This window comes from Equus caballus, chromosome 8 (assembly GCF_041296265.1).
Source record: "Equus caballus isolate H_3958 breed thoroughbred chromosome 8, TB-T2T, whole genome shotgun sequence".
NCBI lineage: Eukaryota > Metazoa > Chordata > Mammalia > Perissodactyla > Equidae > Equus > Equus caballus.
In genome coordinates, this window is record NC_091691.1 from 11,942,433 (window position 1) to 11,969,774 (window position 27,342).

The following is a 27,342-nucleotide window of genomic DNA, read 5'->3' on the forward strand; positions in this document are numbered from 1 at the left end:
ACCGGCCTGAAGTCACTCAGACAGTAAGAGGCAAAGTCAGGATTCGAACCCAGGTCCCAGCACACACGCCCAGCCTAAGCCCCAGTGAGAGTCCTTGAGTCCTCTCACTCCTGTTACCCTAAGGCATTTTCCCATTTCTGAGCTGATCCTCGTTACATCCCTGTGGTGGGTGCCAAGCACAGAGAGGGTAAGTAACCAGCCCCAGCTCACACAGGAACCCAAAGCTGGGGTCCCGCAGGTCACAAAGTTGGTTATCGGCCTCGGAACCCCAGCCTCAACCCTCACGTCCATCAGATTGTCCCCTATCTTTCCCCTCCCCTGACATTCCAGATGCCTTAAAAAAAAAAAAGGCATCTTCATTTTTCACTCCCCCGCTGTTATTGTTTGCTTTTGGGTTCTCCTCTGTTGACCGCCTATTTTATGCTGGCTGCCTCCACAGTCTCGACAAGAAGAGTTAACAGCTACCGGCCAGAGCTTACCACGAGTGAGGGCTCAAGATAAGCCAAGTGCTTCCTCTGTTTTATAGATCACATCCTCCTTACAACCCCACGACGTGGGAACGATGCTTATCAGGCCCCGTTTTTAGTGGCTCAGGCATAAGCCCCTTTGTTCATCCAGCCATGAGCTCTGCTCTCTCAAGGCAGCAGCCTCCTCTCTCATCAATCCTCCAACAACCCCGAAAGGCAGGGACTAGCAGCATCTCCATCATGGAGATGAAGGGAAAGGGCCCAGAGAGGTCGCCCGACTTGCCTGCCATCACACAGCTGAACCTCGACCTCAAGTCTTCACCCTTTTAAACCCCGCCTTTTTCAAAATTACGCTTATTCCTTTCTGGTCTTCAAAAGTGCCAGACAGGTCGCTCTTCTCGATTCCTTGCCAACCCTGCCCGCCCTTCACACCAGTGTTCTCTTTCCCTGCCAAATTGCACCACCCCCCCCCCGAGATGGACTAAAAGTAGAAGGTTTTTCATTCCACGCCAGCCTCCTGCTTCCCTTCCCGGGGCCCCACGCTGCTGCCCCCAGCTCTGACTCACTCCGCAGCCTGCAGGAAAGAAAGGCAGACAGATTTTGATATTTCCTCCTCCTTACGCGCTCCACGGTGCTAACAGAGTCCTTCTTCCCAAACCGGAGAACACTGTCTAGACACGGTTAGGGGCAGGACGGAAGGACCGTTAGGGAGAACCGGAGAATTCCGTCTGCAACGACCCCGGGTGGACGCACCCCGGGGCCTGTCCAGAATCAGGACGGCTCACCTCTACAGCCAGCTGCCGTGACCGCTTGAAACCCTGCTCTGGGACGCAGACATCCCGGACACGAGACACAGGACAATGACAGGATGCAAAGGACGGGGAGAAAATTCCCCAGCAGAAGCTGCAGGCGCCCTGCACCCCCTGGACACGCCAGCCCCCCCACTCACCCAAGCCGGCAGGCCCTGGCCGGGGACGGGTGGCTGCCGGAGAAAGCCAACGCTGTCACCTCTCATCCTGAGCGGAGCGGGCCGTCCCTGTCCCGGTCCCCGGGCAGCGGCGGGCGGGGGAGGGGAGGCTCATCCCAGCAGGCTGAGCGTCGGCAGGTCTGGGGAGACACAGGGCGACAGCCTCGGTTCCCGAGCTCCGGCAGTCTGTGCACAGACGGCGCCAAAGCTTTCAAGCTCCAACTGCATCGGCTGGCATCTCCTCCCGCTTGTAAAACTCACGCTCCTTTCAGCTTTTCGATTTGGTCGCCTGATACATACACGTGCGCAGAGAGAGTGCTGAGTCCACAGTAGGTGCTCAATAAAAATCTCCCCTGTTCCTCCAATGCACGTTTATTGAGCGCCTACTGTGTGCACAAAGAGCAACAAGGACTATCCCCTGCCTTCAGGGAACTCACAGTCTGAGAAACACACACGAGCAATTACAACACGGGGCAACAAACATCATGGTTTGTAAAGGGTGACGTGGGGGTGCAGGAACAGGAGGATTAACTGCCTAGAATTGGGAGTAGTGGTCCCGGCAGACACCCTCGGCTTGGAGGAGGGGATTTCTGAGCGCTCAAAGTGCTGGCTAATTCAGGAGCTGTTTCTCCTGGTTCCCCTGCTCAGCAGTATCGGGATGTTGCATCTCTTGGAGGTCCTCACATGCTTCCTCAGGGCCTTTGCACCTGTTCTCTGGGATACCTCTCTCGCTCACACACAGACACAGGCCCACCCCTAAGATCAGGGCTCAGATATCTCCACCCCCCCGCTAACCTAGGACTCTCCCTCTTACACGCCCAGGGAGCCCCACAGATACAGGGCAGGACACATCACAGCTACACAGTTACATTATCCTTCAGTTGACATCAGCCTTTCCCTCTCCACGGTAAGCCCCCAGAGGCACTGCAAAGCCCCAGTAGCTAGTACAGTGGCCTGGCATACAATAGCACCAAATAAATAATTATTGTGTGGATAAATAAACGAAGGAAGAGAGATTCTCCTGGGCCCGCGCCCCACTCTTCTAAGCTTCTGAATAAGTACAGGTGCCATGAGTGTCACAGCACTAAGCCGTCTAGGACATCAGATGCGTTCCTCTGGCTCTGGCAAGCTCTGGAGTGGCCATAGGTCAACTGCTACGGGATGACAAAACCAAAGAGCTGTGAAGAGCTGAGCTGGAAGCTCACCCCACCTACCCCACCAAGAGGGCCCACCGGTTTCACGGACCACAGGATGGAGCCCCGCTGTCGGATACTCGCTGTGACGCTGACCCCACACTGTCACACCAGCTCGTCTGCCCGAACGTGGAATGAACGCGGCTCTGTGTGGATTTCCCTAGGAAGAGTCGCCAAGAAGACGGTTGCTGACTCAGGATCAGTGGCACACAAATGTCGCCCCACTTTGGGATCCCTGGACCCACTTCAGTGGCCATATTGCGAGCAAGGAAACAGGCAAGGACAGAGACAGAAGGCTTTCTTGTCCGCACCCTCCTAGCCAGAGCAGCGTCTCTGTTATCTGCAATGCCCTTTATAGCTCGGGCTTCCTCTCCCATTTCCGTTGAAAACGCCTGGCAAATAGCTGGCATGTGAATATGGCTGCACGAACGAGTCGATGCATCAACTAATAAATGAACGAACAAGAGACAAGAAAGAAGTTTTTAAACCACCCCAGTGGACAGCTAAATCCTATTCTGAAGTCCTTCCCAAACCTAGAAACCCATGATTCTCAGGTTTTCATTTAACCTGTTGTAAAATGTAAGGAAACCGATGGAAATATATGCTTGGAAACCTTACTTTAAATGCATCACATATGTCATGGTTAATTTAAGAGATGTTAGTCTCTTCCAAAACATTTCAGAAGCCCACTCACACGGAGGCCAGCTCCTATTTCTTCCGAGGGTGACCGCGCTCGCTCTTTTTAAATTTATTAGCACTGTGGCCACAGCCAGGTAAACAAGAGATCCCTAAAGAGAGACGGGGACCGAGCGTGAGCCATCTCCGGTTTCATCTGTATTAACCATTATGGAGGTCGGCACAGGGGGCAGGCAGGGAGCAAGGCTGATCTGGGAGGGCAGGGGCTGCAACAGAGCAGGAGACAGAGGATGTCCGTCTGTCCTCAAGCCGTGGGGGTCGCCACAGCTGGGGATCTGTTGTCGCAGAACCTGCTCGATCGGCTTGATCTCCCTGAGCTGATCTGCAAAGTTTCAAATTCCCATTTCCTACAATTTCACGCAGGGAAAACCATTCTCTGGGGGCAGGGAATCAGCAAGACCAATAATTTCTGAAATCAGACAGAGTCATTCCAGAGCATGCATTTCTCCCGCCTTCTGACCTTCCTTCCACAATCCAGGCTCCGTGCTGGGTGCTGGGGGCGCAGCCACAGAGCTCACCGTCTCCCGGGGAATCCGAGAGAACCACGCAGCGAGAAGGCAAGAGAAACATTTCCATTCAAAACCCAACAGTTTGGCAGCTTCGCACTTCAACTCAGAGGCGTTGATTCATTCCAACAGCTGCTGCTGGTCCTTCATCATTACGCCCAGAAATCTGAGCTGGGCGCTCACCAGGCGTTCCCTCAGCCAGCTCTGGGTACCGTCTCCTGGGAAGGCCACCATCTGGTGAGGGGGGCGAGCCAGTCCTGACACCTTCCCCCAGGTGTCTTCCGGAGCGAGACCTGGGCTCCCAGCTCTGCGCACCCATCCTGGGTGATGCGCTGTGCAAAGGGCCCAGTGCACGCCGTGTCCTCGCAGAAGAGCAGGCTGCCGCCGACGCAGGTGGTGCCTCCACCCACAGCCCCAGACGGAAAGGGCCCAGGGTCCCAGGTTACTGCAGGGGATGCGTCCTCTCCCTCCGTTCCACGGCTGTGGCCCTGGCTCACTCACTCATTCATTCATTCATTCATTCATTCCACAATTACTGAGCACCCACCGAGTACCAGGCACTGGGCCAGGTGACGGGGACACAGCAGTGAACAAAACATGTAGACAGCCCTGTTCCCATAGAGCTGACAATCAGGATGATGGGAACAGACAAGAAACAACCTAACTAAGCAAGATAGAGAATGTTAGGTAAGTGACCATAAAGGAGGGAGTGGCAGGAAAACATCACTGAGAAGGGACTTTTTTTTTTGATGAGGAAGATTGGCCCTGAGCTAACATCTGTGCCAGTCTTCCTCTATTTTGTATGTGAGACGGCTGCCACAGCATGGCTGATGAGTACTGCCTAGGTCCATGCCTGGGATCCAAACCGGCAAACCCTGGGCCACCAAGCGGAGCGTGCGCACTTAACCACTGTGCCACAGGGGCAGCCCGAGAAGGGACATTCACTCTCCCAGCAGCAGCCAGAGTGAATCTGAGATCGACAGGCACCACCACGTCCCTCCCTGGCTCCAAGCCCGTGCGTGCGTCCCCACCGCCCTCTGGATAAAGATGTGACGCTCCTTCCTGGAGGCCCAGCCGGATCTGGATCCTCTTCATCTCTCCAGCTTCAGTCTAATGATTGACACACACCCTCATCCATCTGTCTGTCTGTCTGTCTCTCACACGCACTCCTTTACTCCAGCACAATGGACCCCAGACAGGTCACGAGACACGCTGTTCTCTTCCTCGCCTTCATGCCTCTGCACTGCCATGCCCACACTGCCTGGCTACTCTCTATTCATCCCTCAAGTCTCAGCGCCAGGGCCACCACCTCCTCCAGGAAGCCTTCCCTGATGGCCCCGGGGCAGGTTCAGGTGTCTCTGGGCTCTGGACTCTCACTCCTGCTGCTTCTCCCTCGCCCAGCAGTGATCGCCGCCTCTACTTCCTGCTCTGGACTGGGAGCTCCTGGCCAGGAGGCTCCTGGGTCCGGCTCACAGCTGTATCCCCGGGGTCTGACACCACACTGGACACAAAGTCAGTGTGCAAAATTACCTGAAAGGAGAGCATCCTGAAAGAAGAAAATAATAATATCCAACGCAGGCGTGGGTGCGGGAAAATTGACATGCTCACTGGTGCCCAGGGACGATGGAAGCTATAAAAGCAATTTGGCAATATTCCCTTGCAACTGATAATTTCCAAGGCTCCATCAAGAGCTGGGCACCATGCTATGTGACTCTGGGCAGCTTCTGTCTTCTCTCATTTAATACTCTCAACAACCTTGTGTTACCACCATTCTACCGATGAGAAAAACCCTGTTCAGAAAATGAGCTCAATGACATGCTGGCGAGGGCAAGAGCTGGAGTTAAAATCTTCTGACGACAAATCAAGTGTTTTCTCCACCACATACCTCCCCCCAAAACACTCACTTATGTTTGACCCTGTAATCTCACTTCTAAAAACCTATCCTACGAAGGAATCGAAAAGAAGGGAAAGTCATACACGCAAAGATGTCCACTGCAGTGTTATCTATCCAGCAGCAGCAACGACGCAGCCTGGATTTGGGGTGATAACCCTTATTGGAAAAAACTCAGGACTCATAAGCCATTTGAAATGTCCCAAAGGTTGCAACATTGGCAGGCAGACGAGACCTCCAGTTCCCAGCATGCCCAGAACGCCCCAAGGGTCTTAAAGGCCCCTCACGCCCCACGGCCTGAGTCTGCGATCGGAAAAGATGGTTGTTGTGGCTAGAATAGCAAACACCTAGCAATAACCCACTCTCTCCACGAAAGGAGAAAGTCTCTCAGCCACAGGGAGGGGCTGGCCTGCATCTCTGAAGGTGAGGGTGGGAGGTCTGCGCATGGAAGCGAAAAGCGCTTATGATAATCTGTTGGGAAAACGGTGGCAGTGGGACATCTTGTTGTACTCAAGGCTGTGACAACAGCAAAGATTGCTGACACAAACAGTCAAGGTCTGGAAGAGAACAGGGACAAAGGAAAACAAAAAGTGTCGGGGACCTGGGATGGAATTGTTCGTAGAATGTTAAAATTTTAACATTCCCTTTCATTTTAAAATTCCTTTTTATTTCCATTAATGTTGTTTGTGCAAACAGTTTTCTTTTTGAGCCTCAGTACCAGAAGTTCCCTCTGAGCTGTGCTCTCTCCACCGCTTCAAAACGTGGAGGTGCAAACTTTCTCTCCTGCCCACTTTCAGAGCTTTTGAATGCTAAGAACAAAAATAACTATTATTGGGGCCAGCCCAGTGGCCCAGTGGTTAAGGGTGCACATTCCGCTTCAGCAGCCCAGGGTTCACCAGTTCAGTTCCCGGGTGCGGACATGGCACCACTTGGCAAAAGCCATGCCGTGGTAGGTGTCCCACATATAAAGTAGAGGAAGATGGGCACAATGTTAGCTCAGGGCCAGTCTCCCTCAGCAAAAAAGAGGAAGAGTGGCAGCAGATGTTAGCTCAGGGCTAATCTTCCTCAAAAAAACAAAAAAACTATTATCTACGAAGCAGATACTGTGTGCCAGGCAGGGTGCTACGTGCTTGACAAGGATGACCTCATTAACAATGAGGCAGCTCCTGTCACGAACCCCATCTTACAGAGGAGGAGACCGAGGCTGGAGGTGTGGAGGGAGCAGCCCGTGGGTGGCTGGAGTTACGTTGACCCCACCCTCCCTCTCTGTCAGATTTCTACCTAGAACAGTTGTTTTTTTATGATGCACAGATGTAAAGGACGCTTCGCGCCCATCAGGATGGCTACTACCAAAAAAACACACACGACAAGTGTTGGTGAGGACGTGGACACATTGGAAGCCCTGCGCACCGTTGGTAGGACTATAAAATGGGGCCGCCCCAGCGGAAACCAGTGAGGCAGATCCTCTAAAACTAGACACAGGACCACCACGTGACTCAGGAATCCCGCTCCTAGCTGCATACCCCAAAGAACCAGGAGCAGAGACTCGAACGCATACTTGTACACCGATGTCCAACGCGACATCATCCACAACAGCCAAAAGCTGGGAACAACCCAGACGTCTATCGATGGATGATGGATAAACCAAATGTGGTCCATCCACACAATGGAATATTATTCAGCCTTGAAAAGGAGTAACGTACCAATATATGAGACAACTTGTGTGAACCTTGAGGACACTTTGCTAAACGCAATAAGCCAGTCACGGAAGGGCCCAAGTGTATGACGCCACTTATACAAGGTCCCTAGAGGAGTCAACTTTATACAGACAGAAAGTAGAATGGTGGTTGCCCGGGGCTGGCGGAGGGGGAATGGGGGGTCAGTGTTTCATGGGGACAGAGCTTCAGTATAACAGGATGGAAAAGTCCTAGAGATGGATGCTGGCGATGGTCACAAAACAGCGGGAATGTACTTAATGCCACTGAACTGGACACTTAAAAATAGTTAAGATGATTAATTTTACACTGTGTGTATTTGACCACAATAAACAAAAAGCAAGAAACTAAAAACAAATGTAAACAAAACCTAATGCTTAGGCTCTAATCACCATTTGACTCAGCTGATGGCAGATCTCCATTAAAAGCCATCACAGTCCACACTGGGCCGTGCCCCCCAGCCCCCCTCGCTGGTAACACAGTGGGAAGCAGGAAGACCCCACTGCTGATCACAGTGGGTGACACAGTCTAGCGGAGGAGGTAGAAGTCAAACACCATAAAATTCAGGGGCGCCCTGGTGGGGACAGAAAGTGAGGCTGTAAAAGCCCGGAGGAGGAGTGGAGTAGTCAGGGATGGCTTCCTGGAAGAGGTGATGTCTGAGCAGAGACTGGGAGGAGTCAGCCAAGCAGAGGAGGAGGTCAGGGCCAGCGGAGTAATCAGCATGAGCCAAGGCCCAAAGGTACAGGAGAAACACAGTCCTCCAGCGTGAGCCTGTCTGTTTACCCTTCTTGGGGCAACATGAGGGGATCTTGGTGAAAAGTCCAAGAGGCACAATTTTCTAAAAATTGTGTACTTTGGGGCCGGCCCTGTGGCCAAGTAGTTAAGTTCGCGCGCTCTGCTTCGGTGGCTCAGGGTTTCGCTGGTTCAGATCCTGGGCACGGACGTGGCACCACTCATCAGGCCACGCTGAGGCGGCATCCCGCATGCCACAACCAGAGGCACTCACAACTGGGATATACAACTATATACTGGGGGCTTTGGGGAGAAAAAGGAAAAGATAAATAAATAAAATTGGCAACAGTTATTCGCTCAGGGGCCAATCTTTAAGAAAAAAAAATTGTGCGTGTTTGTTCACTTGAATTAACACAACATAATACACATAGCATGAAATTCACCATTTCCACCATTTCAAAGCGTACACGGCAGTGGCACTTAGTAAACGCACCATGTTGTGCAACCATCACCTCTCTCTAGTTCCATATTTATGGCCCCAAAGGAAACCCCGTGCCCGTTAGCAGTCCCTCCCCCTTCTCCCCTCCCCCAGCCTCAGGCACCACCAATCTGCTTTCTGCCTCCAGGGATCTGCCATTTCGGGATATTTCATAAAAACGATCACACAGTAGGTCCCTCACTCTAGCGTTGGTCTCAGTTCCTCCACGCACTCGCAGTGAGAGCTTGGGCAAATCCCTCCCTCACTCTGGGCCTCAGTTTCCCCACCGACAAAACAAGAGGCTAAACAAGGGGTCACTAAATTCCGTGATTTTAGAGATTCTGTGATTCAGATTTGGCTCAGTCACCCCCAGACTCACCGGGTCTGCGCCGTCCACTTCTCCCTGTTGCACTTGGCTCGTCTTCCACGGAGCCCAGCTTTTCGCATTCTGAGACGCGGGTTCTAACTCTCCTGGTCACCTGTGATTCCCTCTCAACAGCCGGTGCTCAGCAAAGGATGGTTGGGGGCCTAAATGCAGCTCTTAATCCCCCGTTGGCAGAAGAAGTGAGAGCCACGATTCCTGCAGACCGCGCACAGTTTCTGTAAGAATTGCCTTAATCGGCATAGTCTTGACCTCTGTGTAAATTTCGAGCTGGAATGCGTTCAAGTTCAGCACATCTGACATTCTGAGCTCTGGAATCCAGAGGAACCGTCCGAGGGGCTTTTCCCAACTTTTCCCTGGACCATCAGATGCAGGCAGGACACGTTCACACCCACAGGAGGGTTTTGTGGTTTACCGACAGCGTTTGGAGAACGCCGGGTCCAACAACTGGAAACTAGCCTCCTTCCGGCAAGACTTTTCAGAGCCTTTAACGTGCTAATCTGCATTTTAGACGCCCCAAAGCACAATCCAGGCCCCAACTTCAGCCCAACACCCCTCATCCAGGTGCAAGTGCTGATCCTCAGAAAGAATATTACCACTTATCTCGACGCCTCTATTTAAACATCCGCCTTTTCAAATTTTCATTGGCCTGTTCCTTCCTACCATTTAGGCTATTTCTGGACTGGCTAACACACTCACTGAAACCATTAATCAAGCTGCTTTTTTGTTGGTTTGTTTTTCTCTAGATCAGGGATACGCAAACTATAGTCAGCAGGCCACATCCGGCCCCCCCGCTCATTTGTGTACATAAAGTTTTATTGAAACACGGCCACGACCATTTATTTACACAGATTACCCATAGCTTCTTCCCAAGATATTAAGACAGAGTTGAGTAATTGCCACAGAGGCTGTTTAGCCCAGAGGGCCTAAAATATTTACTTTCTGGCCTGTTATAGAAAGAGTCTGCAGACGTCTGCTCTGGAATGGGGAAAACTGAGTCCCCTGGGACACCGGACTCCACCGAGGATGTGACACTCCCCTCTTTACAGTATCGAAAGCTCTTACACTATTCTAGCCGACTCCCGCCCTTTCACTAGATCCTTTCAGGTGCTCCACATAACAACAACAGAAAAACTCAAAAATATAGATGAGCAAAAATGTTTGTAATAATCCTAAATTCCACCATTCAGAGCCAACAGCCACTATGAGCATTCTGACTCGCACCGACTTGCGCATTTCCAATGTAACTGGCAAGCTGTCAAAACCAGATTGAAGGGGCCAGCCCCGTGGCCGAGTGGTTAAGTTCACACACTCCGCTTCAGCGGCCCAGGGTTTCACCGGTTCGGATCCTGGGCGCGGACATGGCACCACTCATCAGGCCATGCTGAGGCAGCATCCCACATGCCACAACTAGAAGGACCCACACCTAAAAATATACAACTATGCACTCGGGGGCTTTGGGGAGAAGAAGAAGAAGGAAAAAAGACTGGCAACAGATGTTAGCTCAGGGCCAATCTTTAAAAAAAACCCCTCAAATGGAATCAGATCAGGCACGCTACTTAGGAACCTGCTGCTTCTTGTTTAATTTCAAAATATGTCATAAACATCTTTCACATCCGTAGCTGCACCACCTCTCCAGTCATTTCGAATGCTTTTGTAGTTTTCTATTAAATGCAGCTCTCATGCTTAGCTAATCCATCCCCCACTACTGGATCTTTACGTTGTTTCCAGTTATGCACCATTAAAACCAACGCCGCAATGAACACCCACAAGCAATTATTTTCCCAAGACAAATTTTGCTTAGAAGTGGGCTGGCTGGTTCAAAGAGGGGTACGCCTTTTTTAGAGCTTTTAGATGTGAAGACCCGGACCCTCCCACGTAAGGCAAACACATCTCGTGCTGACTGAATTCAAAGCTTCCGAGGTCAGAGTCCTCCACCGCTCCCCTCGGGCTGACCCCATAAAGATGTGTCAGGAGCAGTAAACCAGCCCTGGCCGCCGTGCCCTCCCCGGGAGCTCTCCTGGCTTCTCGTTTAAGGCAGGATCATCGCAAACTCGACTGTAAGGTTTGCAAAGGCGATGAGAACAGCTCGAGGTGAGTCTGGGCCCGGCCCGGCGCTGGCAGAGCGGGCAGGAAGGAAGGCCCAGCCCCGGAGCTGATGCTCACAGCAGAGGAGTCTCAGCCTCAGAGCTCAGTTCACTACAAGGCACGGTACAACGCTGGACTCAGAAAAGTGTGAGCACCACGCGCTCTCTTTGGGGAGGCTGAGAAACGCAGACTGCATTTCAGAAAAAATATCAGTACTTCCCTCCAAGTACAAACAGATTTTCGGAGGAATTAGCTTATTTTGGCTCCAAGGCTGCTTTCTGCGCAAAGCTCAGACCCTGGGAAGAGCTGATCACGCTGCTCCCCGGCTCTGAAATGAACGGCTCTCACCGTCCATCGCTTGGGCAAAGGTATTCAAGGCCCGCCCCAAGCTAACTAATCTGGTCTATACGGCAGGCCCTGCCTACACTGCCAGATTCCCGACTGGGTCCCCGGATGGGAGTGTCTTTTTCACTTACTCCTTCTCCATGCAGAGCCCTTTACCCACAGCACAATTTCCGCTTGCCCAAATCCCACCCATCCTTTTAGGGCAGTTTAAAGGACACCTCTTGGGGTTGGCCCCGTGGCCAAGTGGTTAAGTTCGCGCGCTCTGCTTCGGCGGCCCAGGGTTTTGCCAGTTCAGATCCTGGGCACGGACACAGCACCACTCATCAGGCCATGCTGAGGCGGTGTCCCACGTGCCACAACTAGAAGGACAGAAGAAATACACAACTATGTACAGGGGCTCTTTGGGGAGAAGAAGAAAAAAGTAAATAAATAAATAAAGGACACCTCTTCCAGGAAGCCTCTGTGGCTTTCCCAGGCCAAAGAGACTTCCAAACTGCCTTGGCAATTTGCTGCTCAAGATGTCACATATTAGAGATAAGCCTGAGGTTCTTACAAGATCTACAGCCCCCTCACTCCACCCCACCCAGGGTCCAGACCCCTCAGCTCCAGGTTCCACTTCCGAGAGTTGACTTGATGCCTGACACAGAGAAGACCAAATGGGAGACTGCTGGGCTCCCCAGAGAGGGGAGGCAGCCCATGTGGGACACAGGATGGTTTCAGGTACTCCGGATGCTGTGGCATCCAGGCCCAGCATTAAGGCGCTGTGCAGGACACTGTATGACAACTGTTTCCCATGTGCTGCTCACGGGAGCCTTCCCCCGGCCTCCCCGAGACGGTCCATGCTGGTGCCACTCCGACTCGAACGCCCACATCTCCATTATCCACTAATGTCCCACTTTAATCAAGAAGAGACAACCCCAGCTCAGACCATCAGAGGCAGCAAAGGACTTTAAAATATTATTTTACTTTCATTGTATTTAAATTTACTGCTATTTTTTAAGAAAAGTGAAACTGGTTTTCAATTTGAAATAGAGATTTTTCTTAAAGATTCCTTTAAAAAGTTATTTAACTTTCAAAAAAGCAAAAAAATTGACAGTAAAATAACGGTACAGGGGTTATGTGGATATGGCAAAAGGCCATGAGGCTGGAAATCACCAGTAAAATGGAAAGAATATAGTATTGGAGTCAGAAAATGCAGATGCCAGCTCCCAGGCAGCTCCCCTTCTTAAGGCTAACGAACCAGAGACTAGCTCTCCTCGTCTCCATTGCAGCTAGGAGTGGCCATGTGATCCAGTTCTGACCAAAGAGACACAAGGTGCAATGGCCAGAAGACTTCTGGAGAGGCTTTTTCTTTGCTGATAGAACAGGCACATGCAGCTTACGGTGCTCCCCTTCTTCCTACTTGGAACAAAAACATGATGCCTGGAGCCAAGGCAACCATCTTGAGACCATGAGGTCACAAGCAATACTTGAAGGACAGAGGCACGGAAAAGATCTTGATGACACAGCTGAGCCACTGCACTAACTCGGAACCGCCCTCCTCTGGATTTTTGTTGTTGTTGTTATGTAAAGAATAATAAGGTACTGTTTAAGCCATTGTTAGTTACGGTTTCTGTTAGATGCAGGCAAAAGCGTTCCTAATGGATCCAGGGAGTTTGGTGCAAATTGGTTAAATGCACAAAAGTCTTCGAAGCAAACATAATGGTTGTGGTGTCTTTGACAAGCCACCTCACCTCTGAAAGCTCAGTTTCTTCACGGGCAAACTGAGTTCACTGAGACCTGCCTCAAAAGATTTGTAGGATTAAAGGACACGGCGCATGTAAAATACCTACGGGTGGACGTGGCACGCAGCAGCTTTCTGGAAATGCACGATAAATAAGTGAGCAAACAAACCGGCAGAACGTGAAGCTGAGTGGAGGGACCTGCGGGTGGGTGGGATTCTTTTAGCTGGACTGAAGGAATAGCCTCTGATGAAGGAGTTCGGGAGAGACAGTGATTCAGGGAGTCTGCCCTCGCCCACGCTCCAGTTGTACCCCAGTTTCACAGTCGGGAGGCCACAAGGAAGGGCAGCCGGCTGAGTGGATACGGGTTGCAAGGCTGGCCTCAGAGCCCAAGGCTTAATTCACAACGGGGGGGGGGGGGGGGGGGGGCGCTGCGCCAAAGGATGTAAACGCCAAGGGCAGCCCCCCAAACCAGGATGCAAGGAAAGCCAGAAAGAGTGGTCCAGACCACACCGCATCCCTGGGATGGAGACAGCCTCAGGTCCACCTCCGGCTGCTGCACGGCAACCCTCCCTCCACCCCCGCCCCAGCCATTAGCATTCATGTGGTCCCTGCAGTAAACCTGCAGGGCCGGCTGGCACGTCCTCTCCCCGTTTTCCCAGGAGGGTAACTGTGCCTCCCACGCCCTTCGGGCACCCAGCCGACTCCTCCTCCTCCTCCGGCACCAGCTTCCCAGCACTCCGGTAAACCTGTCAGGGCCTGGTGCAGCCAGCCTCGGGGCACGGCAGACAGGCCCTGCTCCTGGCACGGAACCCGGGCCTCCAGGTTCTGAGTTACACATGGGCCGGCTGCAAGAGGGAGGTCCTTCGACCTATGAAGCGCCGGGCCCTGGGGAAGCCGGTGTTAATGATCACCATGAAACCACCAACACGAATTGAGCACCGGTTGTGTGCCAGGCGGCACATTAAATGAATTACCCCAGTTAAGCTGGCCCCCTGGGGGGAGGCGGACGATGAGGCCCGCCTGACGGATGAAGACAACAAGGCCAGGGGAGGTTCAGCAATTTGCTCGAGGGGTGGAGCCAGGATTCGGACTCAGCCTGTTAATCGTCGCAGCAGCAACTGTGGCTGTGACATGAGGTGCCACCCCTGCGCCGGGCACGGTGCTCAGGGCTCTACCTGCGTAATTTCTATTGCTGTCTTCAACGACCTCCAGGGGCTGGTACTCGTATTCTCCCCATTCTGCAGGCAGGAAAACCGAGGTCTCAGAAGGCACAGGGATTGGCTGAGGTCAGCTGCTTCGGAAGTTAACAGACCTGGGATCCACGCTGACTCCGGAGTGTGTGCCCTCTGCCGTTTTGTCATTTCATCATGCCCCTGCCACCTGGCACAGGGCCTGTCCGGCTCAGAGCGGGTTTTCGGGCAAGTCTGGCGGCAGAAAGTCCTCGTCCTGGAAGCGCAGTCTAGCAGGGGAGGCGAACATGGCCACCGACAGCAGTGGGGGAGACTGAGGCCCATGGGAGAAAGAAGACAGTAGACAGAACAATGCCGGCCAAAGATGTCCAGGCCCTAACCCCCAAAACCTGGGAATCTGTCACCTTACTGGCAAAAGGGACTTTGCAAATGAGATTGAGTGAGGGCCCTGGGAGATGGGAGACGATCCTGGATTATCCGGGTGGACCCAAATGTCATCACAAGGATCCTTATAAGAGGGCGGCAGAAGGGTCAGAGTCAGAGAGAAAAAATGGGATGAAGGCACCAGAGTTGGGGGTCCACGAGCCAAGGGATGCAGCGGCCTCTGGAAGCCAGAAAAAGCAAGAAAGAGGTTCCGCCCTGGGGCCTCCAGAAGGAAAACCCTCTTGCCGACCATATCAGACGTCTGACCTCCAGACCTGAAAAGCAATCAACTTGTATTGATGATGAAGGCGCTAAATTATGGCAATTTGTCCCAGCGCCAATAGGAGACCCACAGAGCTGAAGTCGGCTGGGAAGAAAGGAAGGGGAGGGCTTCCTGAAGGAGGCGGCACTGAGTTGAGTGGCTGTGCGAGTAACCCCGGAGCGCAGGCCTCTACCAAGTTCTTCACTGGGGCCTCACCTCCCATCCGGGCTTCTGAGGGTCTTTAACAGCATCAAATCCTGCAAGGTGGGTCCCAAGAGGACGCTTTCCATGCAGCTACTAAAATTTAAATGCCAAGGAACCAAAATGAGTTACAAACTAAATACAATTTTAAATTTAGGGCCTCGGGCGCACTCGCCTGGTTTTAAGTGCTCAACAGGCCGGTGAAGCTGGGTACCTGACCGGACAGTGTAGACAGCGCTGTACAAACCCGATACACGGATGTGTAAACTGAGGCTGAGAGAGAGGGCGTGCCGTGGGCGGGAGGGGGCAGGCTGGCCCTCAACCCCGGACCTTTTAACCTCCCTCCCAGCCTCCAGGGTCCACCGGCCTGGGTGCCCTGACCCCAGGCCCAACCTCACTGAACTGAGCCACAAGCTACTCACCCATCGGAAGGAGTCATGCCCTTTAACATCACCGACGACAGTTTCTTTTGACCTCTGTCCCTGTTTTAAATGCAGGGTGCGGGGCAGCGAGGCGGGAGCAGGGAGGCCTCGGTTAATGAACGGTTCTGCTCAACGGAGCCTCCCGGGACCGAAGCTACTCACTGTGGGCACGGGGCACCTGTGGTCCAGACTGACGGGTGCCACATGGTGAGTGATCCACCGTTGCCCCCTGGGCCCCCAAATCCATCATCTTGATTAACTGACGTCCGGGGCAGTAAGGAAATCTCTATCGACGGGGCCAGAACGCCCCATCAATCCATCAGGGTCACAGGCTCCATTTCTAAGGGAACCTCTGCCGCTGACAAGGAACTCTGGGAGGGCTCCCTGAGTGATGTATAATGAGCTACAGCGGGGACAACCAAATCCTTGACACTTTTAGCTAAAGGCAGTTACAAAGAGTTTCAGGGAAACAAATACAATTAAAAATAAGTTTTAAATGCATTCCCTGGGGGCGGGGGGAATGGGGGTGTGGAGGGAGCAGCCCCACCCCTCGGGTCACGGGGACAGCCAAATTGCAAGCGTTCCCTTCGCTGTTCTTAGCGGCAACCAGTCGATTCTGATGCCCAGTGACCTCGTGTACAGCGGAGCAGACCCCTGCCCGGTCTATCTGTGCCATCCTCTCACCCTCCAGCGCTGGATCAAGACGATGCTCTACTGCTGTGCACAGGGTTGTCATGGCCAATTGTTTCAGAAGTGGGTGGCCAGGTCCTTCTTCCTAGTCTGGAAGCTCCGCTGAAACCTGTCCACCGTGGGTGACCCTGCTGGTATTTGAAATCCCAGTGGCACAGCTTTCAGCCTCACAGCAACACACAGCCACCAGAGTATGACAACCCACAGACGGGTGCTGTGGTTCCCTGACCGGGAAATGAACCCAGGCCGCGGCGGCGAGAGTGCCGGATCTTAACCACCAGGCCACCGGCGCTGGCCAAGGACTCCTTAGGTGTCTGGAAGCAACTGAAAGTGCTTTTCGCCCTGGATCATTAAACCACAGCACCTGCTTGACAAATGCCGAGCCCAGAACTGAGAGCAGCCTGCTGGATTTTTAGGGGAAGCAGCGGGGAGAGGAAAGCCTAGGGCTGTCTGCGCTGAGGAACGTCTTCCCAGGCCAGGGTGAGCCAGCGGGACTATAGCCAGATCCTGGGGTCCTGGTTCATGACGTAATTTATATATAACATACACGTGCATTACTATATGCATTATACGTATTATGTGTTTTATATAATAAATTTCTATAACATACAAATAGATACTTACAGTCACGTGCCACGTAACGACATTCTGGTCAATGACGGACCCCACGTACGACAGATTAGTACCATATGGCCTCGGCGTGTGGTAGGCTACACCGTTTAGGTTTGTGCAGCTGCAGTCTGTGACGTTTGCACAATGAAATTGCCTAACGAACCACAGAGGCGCAAGACTGCCTTTCCACGATGTTGAAACTGCTTTAGCCCAAGGGCTCTCTTAACTTGCAGGTTCTCCCAGCTATGGAAACCCTGTGTTAGCTGTGACAGGGCCACACAGGGGCCAAGCTCACAAAACTATGAGCCGCTTGGGCCTGCCCAGCTTGGGAGAAAGGTGGGCGAGGCCTGGCGAGATGGTCCAGTCCAGGATCGTGAGTGAGCACTTTTTAAAACAGCAAGTTGCCCTAAAGGACTCTGAGAGCTTGTGCCCGTGTCCAATCCTATTCAATCGGCCTCTTACATCTCTCTCCAGGCCCCTCCCTTCTCCCCATCCACGTCCCCGGGCCCATCTGCCTCCCCTCAGACCAGACGACCGTGCTTTCTGGTCTGGGGGACCCCACCAGCGTCCTCCCTAGCCTCCCCCATACTGGAGCAGGCATGATCCTTCCAGAAGACCATTCCACACCCTTCATCTCCTACACAAAAACCTTTCTATGAGGGAGAACAATGAAGCTTCTAGAAGAAAACCTGAGATATATGGATCTTAAGTAAAACTTGTGCTCATCAGAAGACACCATTAAGACAGTGAAAAGGCAACTCACGTACTGGGATAAAATATTATAGATATAGAAATTATATAATATATAGTATTTTATCTATATTATATTATAAATATATTTTATAACATTATACAAAATATTACCTATTCTCTATACACGTAAGTGTGATGACATAAACGGAGACACACATATATACTTCACCAAAGAACTCTATCCAGAATACAAAATATGATATATACACATATATGTGCATAACAAAGGACTCGATCTGGAAAATATAAAGAACTCCAGAACAAGGGCCAGCCCAGTGGTGTTGTGGTTAGGTTTGCGTGCTCTGCTTCGGCAGCCCGGGGATCACTGGTTCGGATCCCAGGTGCAGACCTAGTACCACTAGTCAGGCCACGCTGTGGCGGCATCCCACACAAAATAGAGGAAGATTGGCACAGCTCTTAGCTCAGGGCCAATCTTCCTCAACAAAAACAGAAACAAAAACGAACTCCAGATCAATAAGAAAAAGACAATCTGCAATCTGGTTGGTTGGTTAGTTTTTAAGGACAAAAGATTTGAATGGGAACTTCACACACACACACACAGAAAAACACCTCCAAGTGATCAACAAGCTCATGAAAAGACGCTCCACTTCACTGGTCATCGGGAAAAGACAAATTAAAATCACAGTGCGACAGTACCCTGCATCTACCTTCATGGCCAAAGTCACAGAGACTGACGTCAGCGAGCGCTGACAAGGACGCGCAAGGGGAACTGGTTTTAAATTGGCACAAACCCTTTGGAAAAGTATTTGGCAGAACCTACTAAAGCTGATGGACACCCAACCCAGGACCCGGCCGTTCCCGGGCTGGGTATTTACCCAACAGGAGCGAAGGCTCAGGTCCACAGAAGACCCGGGCACGGACGTTCACAGCAGCTTCATTCATAAAAGCCCAACCCTGGAAACCACAGAACGTCCATCAGCAGCAGAGCGGATCCATCAACGTGTCATATTCACACGAGGGGAGAGAAAACAGCGGTGAAAACAGTTCGAACGACTGCAACACGCGAAAACACAGATAAATACCGCAGACACGGTGGGCAAAGGCAGCAGGACCCATCAGCACCTGTCCTGGAAACTGCACCCAGTTCAGGAAACGGGCCGCACTGCCCGACGGGGACGGAAGGGGGAAGAGGACCGACCAGGAGGGTGGCGGGAGGCCTTCTGGGGGCTGGACACCTTCCCCATCTCGACAGGGCGCTGTGTTCATCGGCAGCCTCCGGGAGCTCAGGAAATAAGGCCACAGCCTCCCCAGAGCCCTGCATGCCCGGGCCCTGCCCGCTGCCAGGACCTCAGCTCCTGCCGAATCCTCCCCTCGCTCCTCCTGGAGATCTGGGTTGGGTTTAACAGGGTAGGAGTCAGGATCTGGGAGGACTCCACCCAGGGCGGGAAAGAGACCTGCGAGGAGCTGCCAGTCCCCTTCTCTTTTTCCCCGAGGGCTGTCAGTACCCACGTGCGCTAAGGCGGCCACAGCTCCCTGAGTCGATGCCTCCTCCTCCAGGAAGCCCTCTCAGATCCCCACCGCCACCCCGGGTAGGCTCTGGTTCCCACAATTCTCTGCTCCTTTGTGACACTGGCCCCCCTGTTTTAAGCCTGTTTACTTGGCTGCCTTGCCCCCTGAGGGCTGAGACCCTCTCTTTCTTGTTCCCTGTCTTAGCACCAGAGCCTAGCAAGGTGCCTGGCACCTAGTAGGTACACAATAAACATTTGCTGAAACAAATGAATGTCTGAATGAGAAAGTGAGTCATCTGAGGGAGGATAAGAATGGGATGGGGCCACTAGTGATTTTATGCCACCTCCTTGGTGTATAGAAGGTGAAATTTGGGCCCAGAGTGGGTAAGTGACTTGCCTAAGGTCACATAGCCAATTAGGGGCAATCACAGCACAGAATCTCCAGGAGACGCTACTGAGGTTTGTTTGCTAACAGTTCACAGGTACACCCTTTTCCAGGAGCCCTGTCCTCAACAGGCTAGCCCAGGACCCCACCCCTCCCTGTAAACCCCCCACAAACAGGGGCATCCATAGTCAATGACCGACTTATATGGGACACAAAAGGCTGCTTACCGTTGCCCCAAGGTAGCGCTTATTCTGGACTGCAGGCTGATGCGCTGCCTCCCGAGAACGACAACGCCCCTGAGAACTCAGGACGGCCAGGAGGCAGCTGTTAGGGGAGGCGGTGTCCACGGGGGTGTGGGCTGTGGGGGAGGGGCCACGCTCTGCTCCCCAATCCTTTCACTTTGTCTCTAAAGGACACGCAGAAGGACCCCATCGACACACTCTCGCTTTCCAGCCCCCAGCCAGGAAGCTCTAAAACACCCCTGAGTCCAGAGAGGGACACCCTGCCCACTCGCCAGCTCTCAGAATAGGTGCCTGGGCAGACAGGGGTCAGTTCCCCGTGAGTCACCGTGGGCCCCTCCCCCGACGGCAACTCACCCACCCTGGTTACAGAAAACACTATACCATCTCCGAAATCCGGATAAACACTACCTGCTGTCAGTTTGCCTAGACTCTAATTTTGCTCAGCGTAATCACCAGTTACGAAGAGCTCAGAGGATGCCGTGTTTGGGGGATAACACGCAGGCCTGGCGGCCAGGAGCCCCCAGGCTCCTTGCCCTGTCTGTGTCCCTCTGTATGACCCTGCAGAGTGTGGACTTCCAGCCAGAGGCCACCAGCGGGGTGTCCAATCCCAGTCTGACCTCTACCAGCTGTGTGACCTTGCGCAAGTCACTCGACCTCTCTGATCTACGCTTCCTCATCTATAAAATGGAACCATGGGTATGTACTTTGCGTACCTTTGTGAAGATTAAAGGAGATCGAATACGCAAAACGCTCAGCACAGCCTGCATCCGTTACCATCCCCAACCACAGTATGATTACTGATGAGGAGGGAGCCTGTGGAGAAAGAGGCGGGAAGGAAGAGGAGAGACAGGCTTTGTCCAGCATCTCAAACAACACAAGGAATCAGAGGCCTGGAAAGTGTATACAGCAGGCGCTCACTATACAGGCGCTCTGCTCACGATAAACTTCCTGTGCAGAAGACGAACCCAAGACAATGACCTCTCTGGGCTGAGAGACCTCTTTAGGCCCCAAGAGCCACCTTTATGCAAACAGCCCCCGAGCCTGGGCAGAAGCGGGAACAGGTGACCTCTTCCTGCTGCCAGCCTCTGCGCTCACGCTCTGGTCCCCTGAGCCACGGTCGCCCACCGCCTGCCGGAGCCAGCAGGTACTCAGCAGAGCTTGCTGTGCTGTGCGCGTCAGGCGCCAGGGGGACAGCCCGCCCGCCAGGCCCCCCTCAAATCCTTGGGGCGCTGGTGGAGAACTGTCTGCTGCTGGAGGACAATCTGGAGGCGTGTTCCACCGTCTCCCCGAGGTTCCCAGCGCGGCGAGGCCCTGCTCACCACCCCTCAGTTAACCACCGGCCCTCGCACCCTTGATTCACCCTGCTTCTTGGGGCGCCCAACCTATGACCCCCCCCCTTCCTAGAACCACTGACTCACAAGGGACGGACCTGCTCTGCACACCGTGCTCACCAGGCTGTCGTGACTCCGCGGTGAGGCACGCCCCATTGTGAAACGGCCCGCAGACCACTGACTGCCAAGACGATACGAGGTTTCAACATCTGGGCTTGCTGAACTTTTAAAAGCTGCCCTTTTACCGAGTTATCAAAAGATTTATGGACCCACGATGTGCCACATCCCGTGTTCGGTGATGGGGAGATATTCATGGACTGAAAAGTCAGGGTCCCTGCTTACACAGGGCTTAGAGTCGGGGAGTGGAAAAGACAGGGAATGGATAAACCAATAGGCCGGGACAAAGATGGCGGCATGTGACAAGGAAGGGGAAGAGACGGGTTTGCGGCTGGGCCCCACGGATTGAGTGATCAAGTAAGCCTTCATGGAGGAGGTGACATTTCAGCGGCATGACCTAAAGGATCAGAGGGAGCCAGCCAAGAGAAGAGTGTGAGGTCTAGAGCTGGAAAAGAGTTCAGGGCATTGAAGGAACAGAAATTTCAGACAGTCTGGCTGGAGTGGAGGGGAGGACAGTGGCCTGGGCTGAGTCTGGAGAGGGGCAACGGGCAGATCTTGTGAGGCTCTGGGGCCGCCTAAGAGTGGCCCCGGGGCTCTTCCAGACTCGCCCTCCTCTCACTGCCTCCCGTGCACTCTGATCTGTTCTCCCGAGTGGGAGAGGCCGGAGTTACCACCTGCCTGCCAGCAGCCTCACTGAGTCCCCCGCTCCCGGGGTACGGCGTCTCACATGTCAGCATCCTGCACCTGTGTGCAGGTGAGAAGGGCTGGCTTCCAGGCAGGCGGAGGGAGAGGCAGACGGAGCCCCTTCCAGATCGGCACCTGGCACATGGGCGTCTGAGTCGAGGAGAGTTTCGGGGAGTGGCTCACAGCGCGCAGACTTGAATTCAAACCCCACCTTTCTGAGCTCGGGCAAGTTTCCCCGCTTCCTCAGCCTCAGCCTCCTCACCTGTCAAATGCGTTAATAACCCTATGTGCTTGCTCATGTCGCTGCGAGCTTTGCTGAGAACATCTAATCCATGTAAAAGCACTTGGCCACAGTTCTGCATTGATTCCATTTTTACTCCTACTATGCGCCCACCACGGCCCTCGGAGCCAGGATGCAGCTTCAAACAAGTCAGGGCCAGCCTGGGGGTAGCAGGGGAGACCCACGAGGCTTACCCAAGTCAGTAATTACAAAGACAAGATTTAACCAGCACACAGTAGGTGCCTCCCTCAATCTGAGACCCCGTCCCCCACTGAAAACCCAGAGCCTACAGCTACCCACAAACCCTGCAAGTCAGGACTCTGTCTTCGAGGAGAGGCTGGGTCACGGGCATCCTTAAAGAGCCCAGCTCTCTAGAGGCTACAGTCTCAGCCCCAGCAGGACCGAGGCCTGGCCCCACCCACCCCCACTGGCTACACCCCTAAACCCCAGAGACGAGCTCTCGGGGGATTAGCTGCGGGCGCGGTCAACGTCAAGGGCGGCGGCGGCCAGCGCAGGCATGAGTCATGTCCTGCCCGCTTTGCAGAGGAGGGGAGGGTCCACGGCTGGAAACGCTGATGCCACGCAGCCTCGCCGAGGAGGGGACAGGCAGAGGTGAGAGCGGACCAGAATGGACAGGGCAAACCCGGGTACAGCGCCCTCCCACCACCGGCTACGCCCATGCCCGGCTCTAAAATAAACTCGGGAGGGGGATTCTCTCCGGATTCCTCAGTTACCCCGTGACCACAGGGGTCACTATTTTTTCCCCCTTGAGAAAGGAGGAAACTGAGGCTGAACGAGATTAACTGCCTCGTCCAAGGTCACTCATAGGGTCAAATTCCAGAGCCTGGAAGGCTGGCCCACTCTGCGGGACCAGAAGGAATGAAGCCGGGGGACAATCCTGTAAACACAGAGGGGTGGGGCCCCAAAGCTGCCTGAGTGACAGCCCGGCAGTGTGGTGGAGCGGTCACAGGGAGGCCTGTGGCCTTGGCTTGTGACTTTGGCTGTGTGTCCTGAGCCTCAGTTTCCCCAGATGGGCAGAAAGGGCCTAGCTCAGCTGCAGAGCCCCAGGCCCTCCCCACAGACGACGGGGCGGGGGGGGGGAAGACCAGGCATCCAGGCCTGGGCAGGAGTCCGAGGCCAGCACTCTCGGAGCTGCCCACCCTCAAGGGCGGGTCACCACAGGGCCACCACGACACCACCCCTCACGGAGGGACAAGGCCAGGGCGGGAGCCAGGGCCTGCTGCTCCACACCAGTGGACACCCAGAGGCAGCCTGTCCATGGCCCATTACCAAGCCCCAGGGCGCTGCTGGTGTGCACGGTGCGCTCGGGCCCAGGGACCATGTTTCCGGGTGGCTGGGTGGGGATGAGATGCGTGTGTGTATTTGGGGGTTGTGTGTGTCGGGGGGGGAGGGCGTGCCTGGGGTGAACAGGATCACCGCGTGCTGGTCGGCTCCGCCTGTGGAGCTGGGGAGGGGCGCGCAGGGTGGCAGTGGAGCTGTGCGTCCAGGTGGTCGTGAAGGGGGAGGGTAGCGAGGCGGCCGTGGAACTGTGAGCTACAGGGAGTGGGTGGGAGGACGGGGGCAGCTGGGGGGCTCATAAGCAGGCTGGGCGCCTGTGGGTCTGAGCAATTGTGCGTGTGGGGGGGGGGTTGCGGTGGGGAGGGCTGTAGTTAAGAGCTATGACTCTGGAACCATCCTGTCGGCGTCTACATCCTGCCTCAGCCTCTGAGAGTCTGTGTGATCCTGGGCAAACTACGACACCTCTCTGAGCCTCAGTTGCCTCATCTGTAATATGGGGATAATAATAGCATCTCCCAGGGGTGGCTGTGAGGATTAAAGGAGGAAATTATGAAAAGTATGAGCACAGTGCTTGACCCACAAAGAGCGGCTCTTATTAGTATCACGGTGACAGTGACATCTGTGGGTGTCCGCAGTAACCGGCGGGTCCGTATGTATGTACTACGTCAACAGAGGGATAGGACGGGGTGTCACGTGCCTGTGGGGGTCCTTTACATCTTTGCACCCTTCCTGCTTGGGGGCCAAACTAAAAATTTATCTCCTACCCCCATCATAAAACTTATTCACCTGACCCCACTCAACCAGTTAAAACACAAAGGAGGCGGGGACCCCACTTTCACAACTAAAGAATGAACACCTCTGAGGCATGAAACTAACAGTCCCCTGATACCTCCAGACACTCGTGCTGGACCCTGGGGTTACAGCAATGAATACAGGCAGATAAGACCTCTGCCCTCAGGCAGCTCAGTCTGGGATGGGGAAGACAGACAGATATCAAAGAGAAACCCAAGAAAGGTTTCAACACAACTGTGACGGAGGAGAGAGGGAACAGCAAGAAGTTCCCTCAGCAAGAAGTTCTCCCAGCAGAGGGAGAGGCAGCAGAGCAGCCTATGCAAAGGTCCTGAGGCAGGAGACCCTTGTGGGAGATCCAAAAGTACACAGCACTCCAGGAGCAGGGGGTACCGGGTGCACGAGGCTGGAGAGATGGGCTGAGAAATGTGAAACAACCTACATGTCCAATGATGGGGGATCGGTTAAACAGACTCTTCCACTCTTTGGCAGTTTCATGCATTTGACCCAAATGAAGTTTACAAACACTGGTGAGAGGAGAGACCAGTTAACAGCACGATGTTAAGTGAAAAAAAAAAGGAAGCTGCAAAGTTGTTTACATCTGGGGTTTTGCAAACACACACACAAAAATTTGAGAAAAGTTTTTCATCTACAAGAAAAACAATTGCATCCCCAATGATACAAAAATCCCCCTGCCAAAACTTCACAGTGCTAGCCCAACGGCGAAGGACATCTGGATATTTCTTCTTTCTGCTGTTTGGCATTTAAAATGTTCGATCAAAAAAATTTGCTTAATGTTTAACAAAGAGCGAGAAAATTTCCCTGCCATCTCCTGCCCAGATCCCAAAACCCTGAAGAGGTTTCTGGAGCCGCGCTTTTAAGAGGACAGCCCTTTTTTGTTCAAATAGCACATAAACAAAAGCTCGTTTGGCAGAGGTCCTCGCCGGGTGGACATTGACCCCGCGCACCCTCCCTGCCTCCCGGCACCAGCACTGCAGCTAAGACAACAGCGAGCGTTTTCTCGGGGAGCCCTGGGGAGGGGGGCTCGAGTTCTGGCTAAGCCTCAGGAACTCGTCCCAAACAGTTTCTTCCCCACCCAGGGACCCTCCCTTTCCTGTGCCTCAGGGTCAGCCCTCCTCCCACACTGTTGCTTTGGGCCAGCACATCCCCCCAGAGCCCTGACCAGCCCTGAATTCCTGGGGCCTGGAAGCCCAGAATCTTCCATCTTAAAGACCATGCAGCCCAAGCTCCCCTGTTGCACCGGCGAGGGGACTGAGGCTCCGAGAGGGGATGTGACTTGTCGAGGACATCCAGGACGCCGGGCAAGGTCCACCCTGGCGCCTGGACCTCCTCACCAGGACCATGCACTCAACGAATATGCATTAATTAAGCACCTACGATGTGCCGGGCACTGCTCGAAGCATCAGGGACACAGCCACAGAGCAAACTGACAAGGTCTCTGCTCTGAAAGGACGAAATCGCTTCTGAGCCAAGCAGGCCTACGAAGGCAGGGAAACAGAGTTATGTGATAAGGGTCAGGGGTCGGGGGAACGGCTCCAGACTGGGGGGACGGGGTGACCTCCGAGCTGGAATGTGAATGAAGAGGAGGAGGCGGGGAAAGAAGCTCCAGAAAGAAGGCCGGGAGGCAGGGCCAGGGGCAAAGGGAAGGCGGACAGTCAAATCCCGGCTCCCACACGTACTGGCCGTGTGACCTTGGACAAGTCAATTCTCCTCCTCGACCCTCAGTTTCCCGGCCTCTGAAATGGGGGTAATGATGCCGCGCCCAGAAGGACGCAGGAGGCCCCAGTGCAGTGCCCCGAGCAGAGGGGTTCCGTTCTCCTTCCCTCCCCGTCCCCGGGTCTGATGCCCGGCTGCAATTCTCAGGTGAGTTAAATCGCCTCAAAGCACATTTCCGAAGAACTACCCTAACAGAGACTTTCTTCCCAGAGGATCATATGATGCAGATCCGCCCACTGAGGGGGTCCGAAGAGAGACACGCTAAAATCAACATGCGTGCTCCAAGTTCCAGGGCCGGGCTGGGGCCTCCACAGTCCTGGGACCTGCAGGGGCTGGGAGAGTCCGGCCCACTGCCCCCAGCTGCAGCGCCTCCTTCCCCTCTCTGGAGTGTGTGGAGCTCAGAGGTGGGAGGTCAGGCTCAAAGGCAGGCTTGGCTTCAGGAAAATCCCTTTCCCTCCCCGTGCCTCAGCTTCCCTACTTGTGGGGCAAAAGTAACAAGCCCAACCTTGCAGGAGTCTGTAGGATTAGCTGTCGGGGGCTCGGGAGATGTGTTCTCAGGACCAAGGGCACGACACTGAATAATGGCTCCAAAAAATAGGCAGGCCCCCATCCCCGGGCGTGGGAGCCCTGTTACTGTGCGTGGAAAAAGGGACTAAAGATGCTGAGATGGGAGGACCATCCTGGTTTATCTGTGTGGGCCCTAAACGCAAGGACGTGTGTCCTTATAGGAGGGAGGCAGAGGGAGATTTGCCCACAGAGGAGAAAAGGTGAAGTGACAGCCTCAGCAGAGGAACACTTGAAGAGCTCGGCTGCTGGCTACGAGGATGGAGGAAGCAGCCACTCGGAATGCGGCAGCCTCTAGAAGGCAAGGAAATGGATTCTGTCTGACAGCCTCTGGAGGGACCGACCCCTTGGTTTCGGCTCAATGAAACTGACTTCAGACTTTCAACCTCCAGAACTACAAGAAAATAAACATCTGTTGTTTTCAGCCACCAGGTTTGTAGCAATTTGTCACAGCAGCTGCTGGAAACTAATACAGCAGCTTTCACCATCCCAAGCTAGAAGGGCTGGATGGCTATTTGTGCCCAGATGCAGTGCTGGGCTAAATTAGAATTTCTGCAGGTGGAGCCCAGAGAGGGGCCAGGGACCATCCACCGGGGAGAAGCAGGGTTTCCGGGAGCTGGAGGGGCTCGAAGGCACAGCCACTCCACACACAGCCTCCCCAGCGCTTGCTCCCTGGACCTAGGCCACCTGTCACTCATCCGCCCCCTG

General features: G+C 53.8%; 1 protein-coding gene and 1 long non-coding RNA gene across 7 annotated transcripts in view; one reads left to right on the forward strand and one right to left on the reverse strand.

Annotated features, from left to right (window-relative positions):
- The window catches only part of KIAA1671, a 187,537-nt gene that overhangs the window by 133,963 nt on the left and 26,232 nt on the right, over positions 1-27,342 (reverse strand). For 2 of the 6 annotated variants that reach the window (XM_070219859.1, XM_070219857.1), the window contains exon 1: positions 9,025-9,628. The exons of 2 other annotated variants lie outside the window; for them this stretch is intronic. In XM_070219859.1, the coding sequence (XP_070075960.1) occupies positions 9,025-9,092 (68 nt within the window). In that variant the 5' untranslated portion in view covers positions 9,093-9,628. Of the gene's footprint in view, positions 1-1,416; positions 1,687-9,024; positions 9,629-27,342 lie in introns of those variants that run through there. 2 more of the 6 variants (XM_001496100.6, XM_014742032.3) reach the window with 2 other exon arrangements.
- LOC102150665 (uncharacterized) lies at positions 22,728-27,062 on the forward strand. Its single transcript, XR_290692.4, has 3 exons — positions 22,728-22,857; positions 26,080-26,217; positions 26,799-27,062. It is a non-coding gene; the product is annotated as an uncharacterized lncRNA (long non-coding RNA).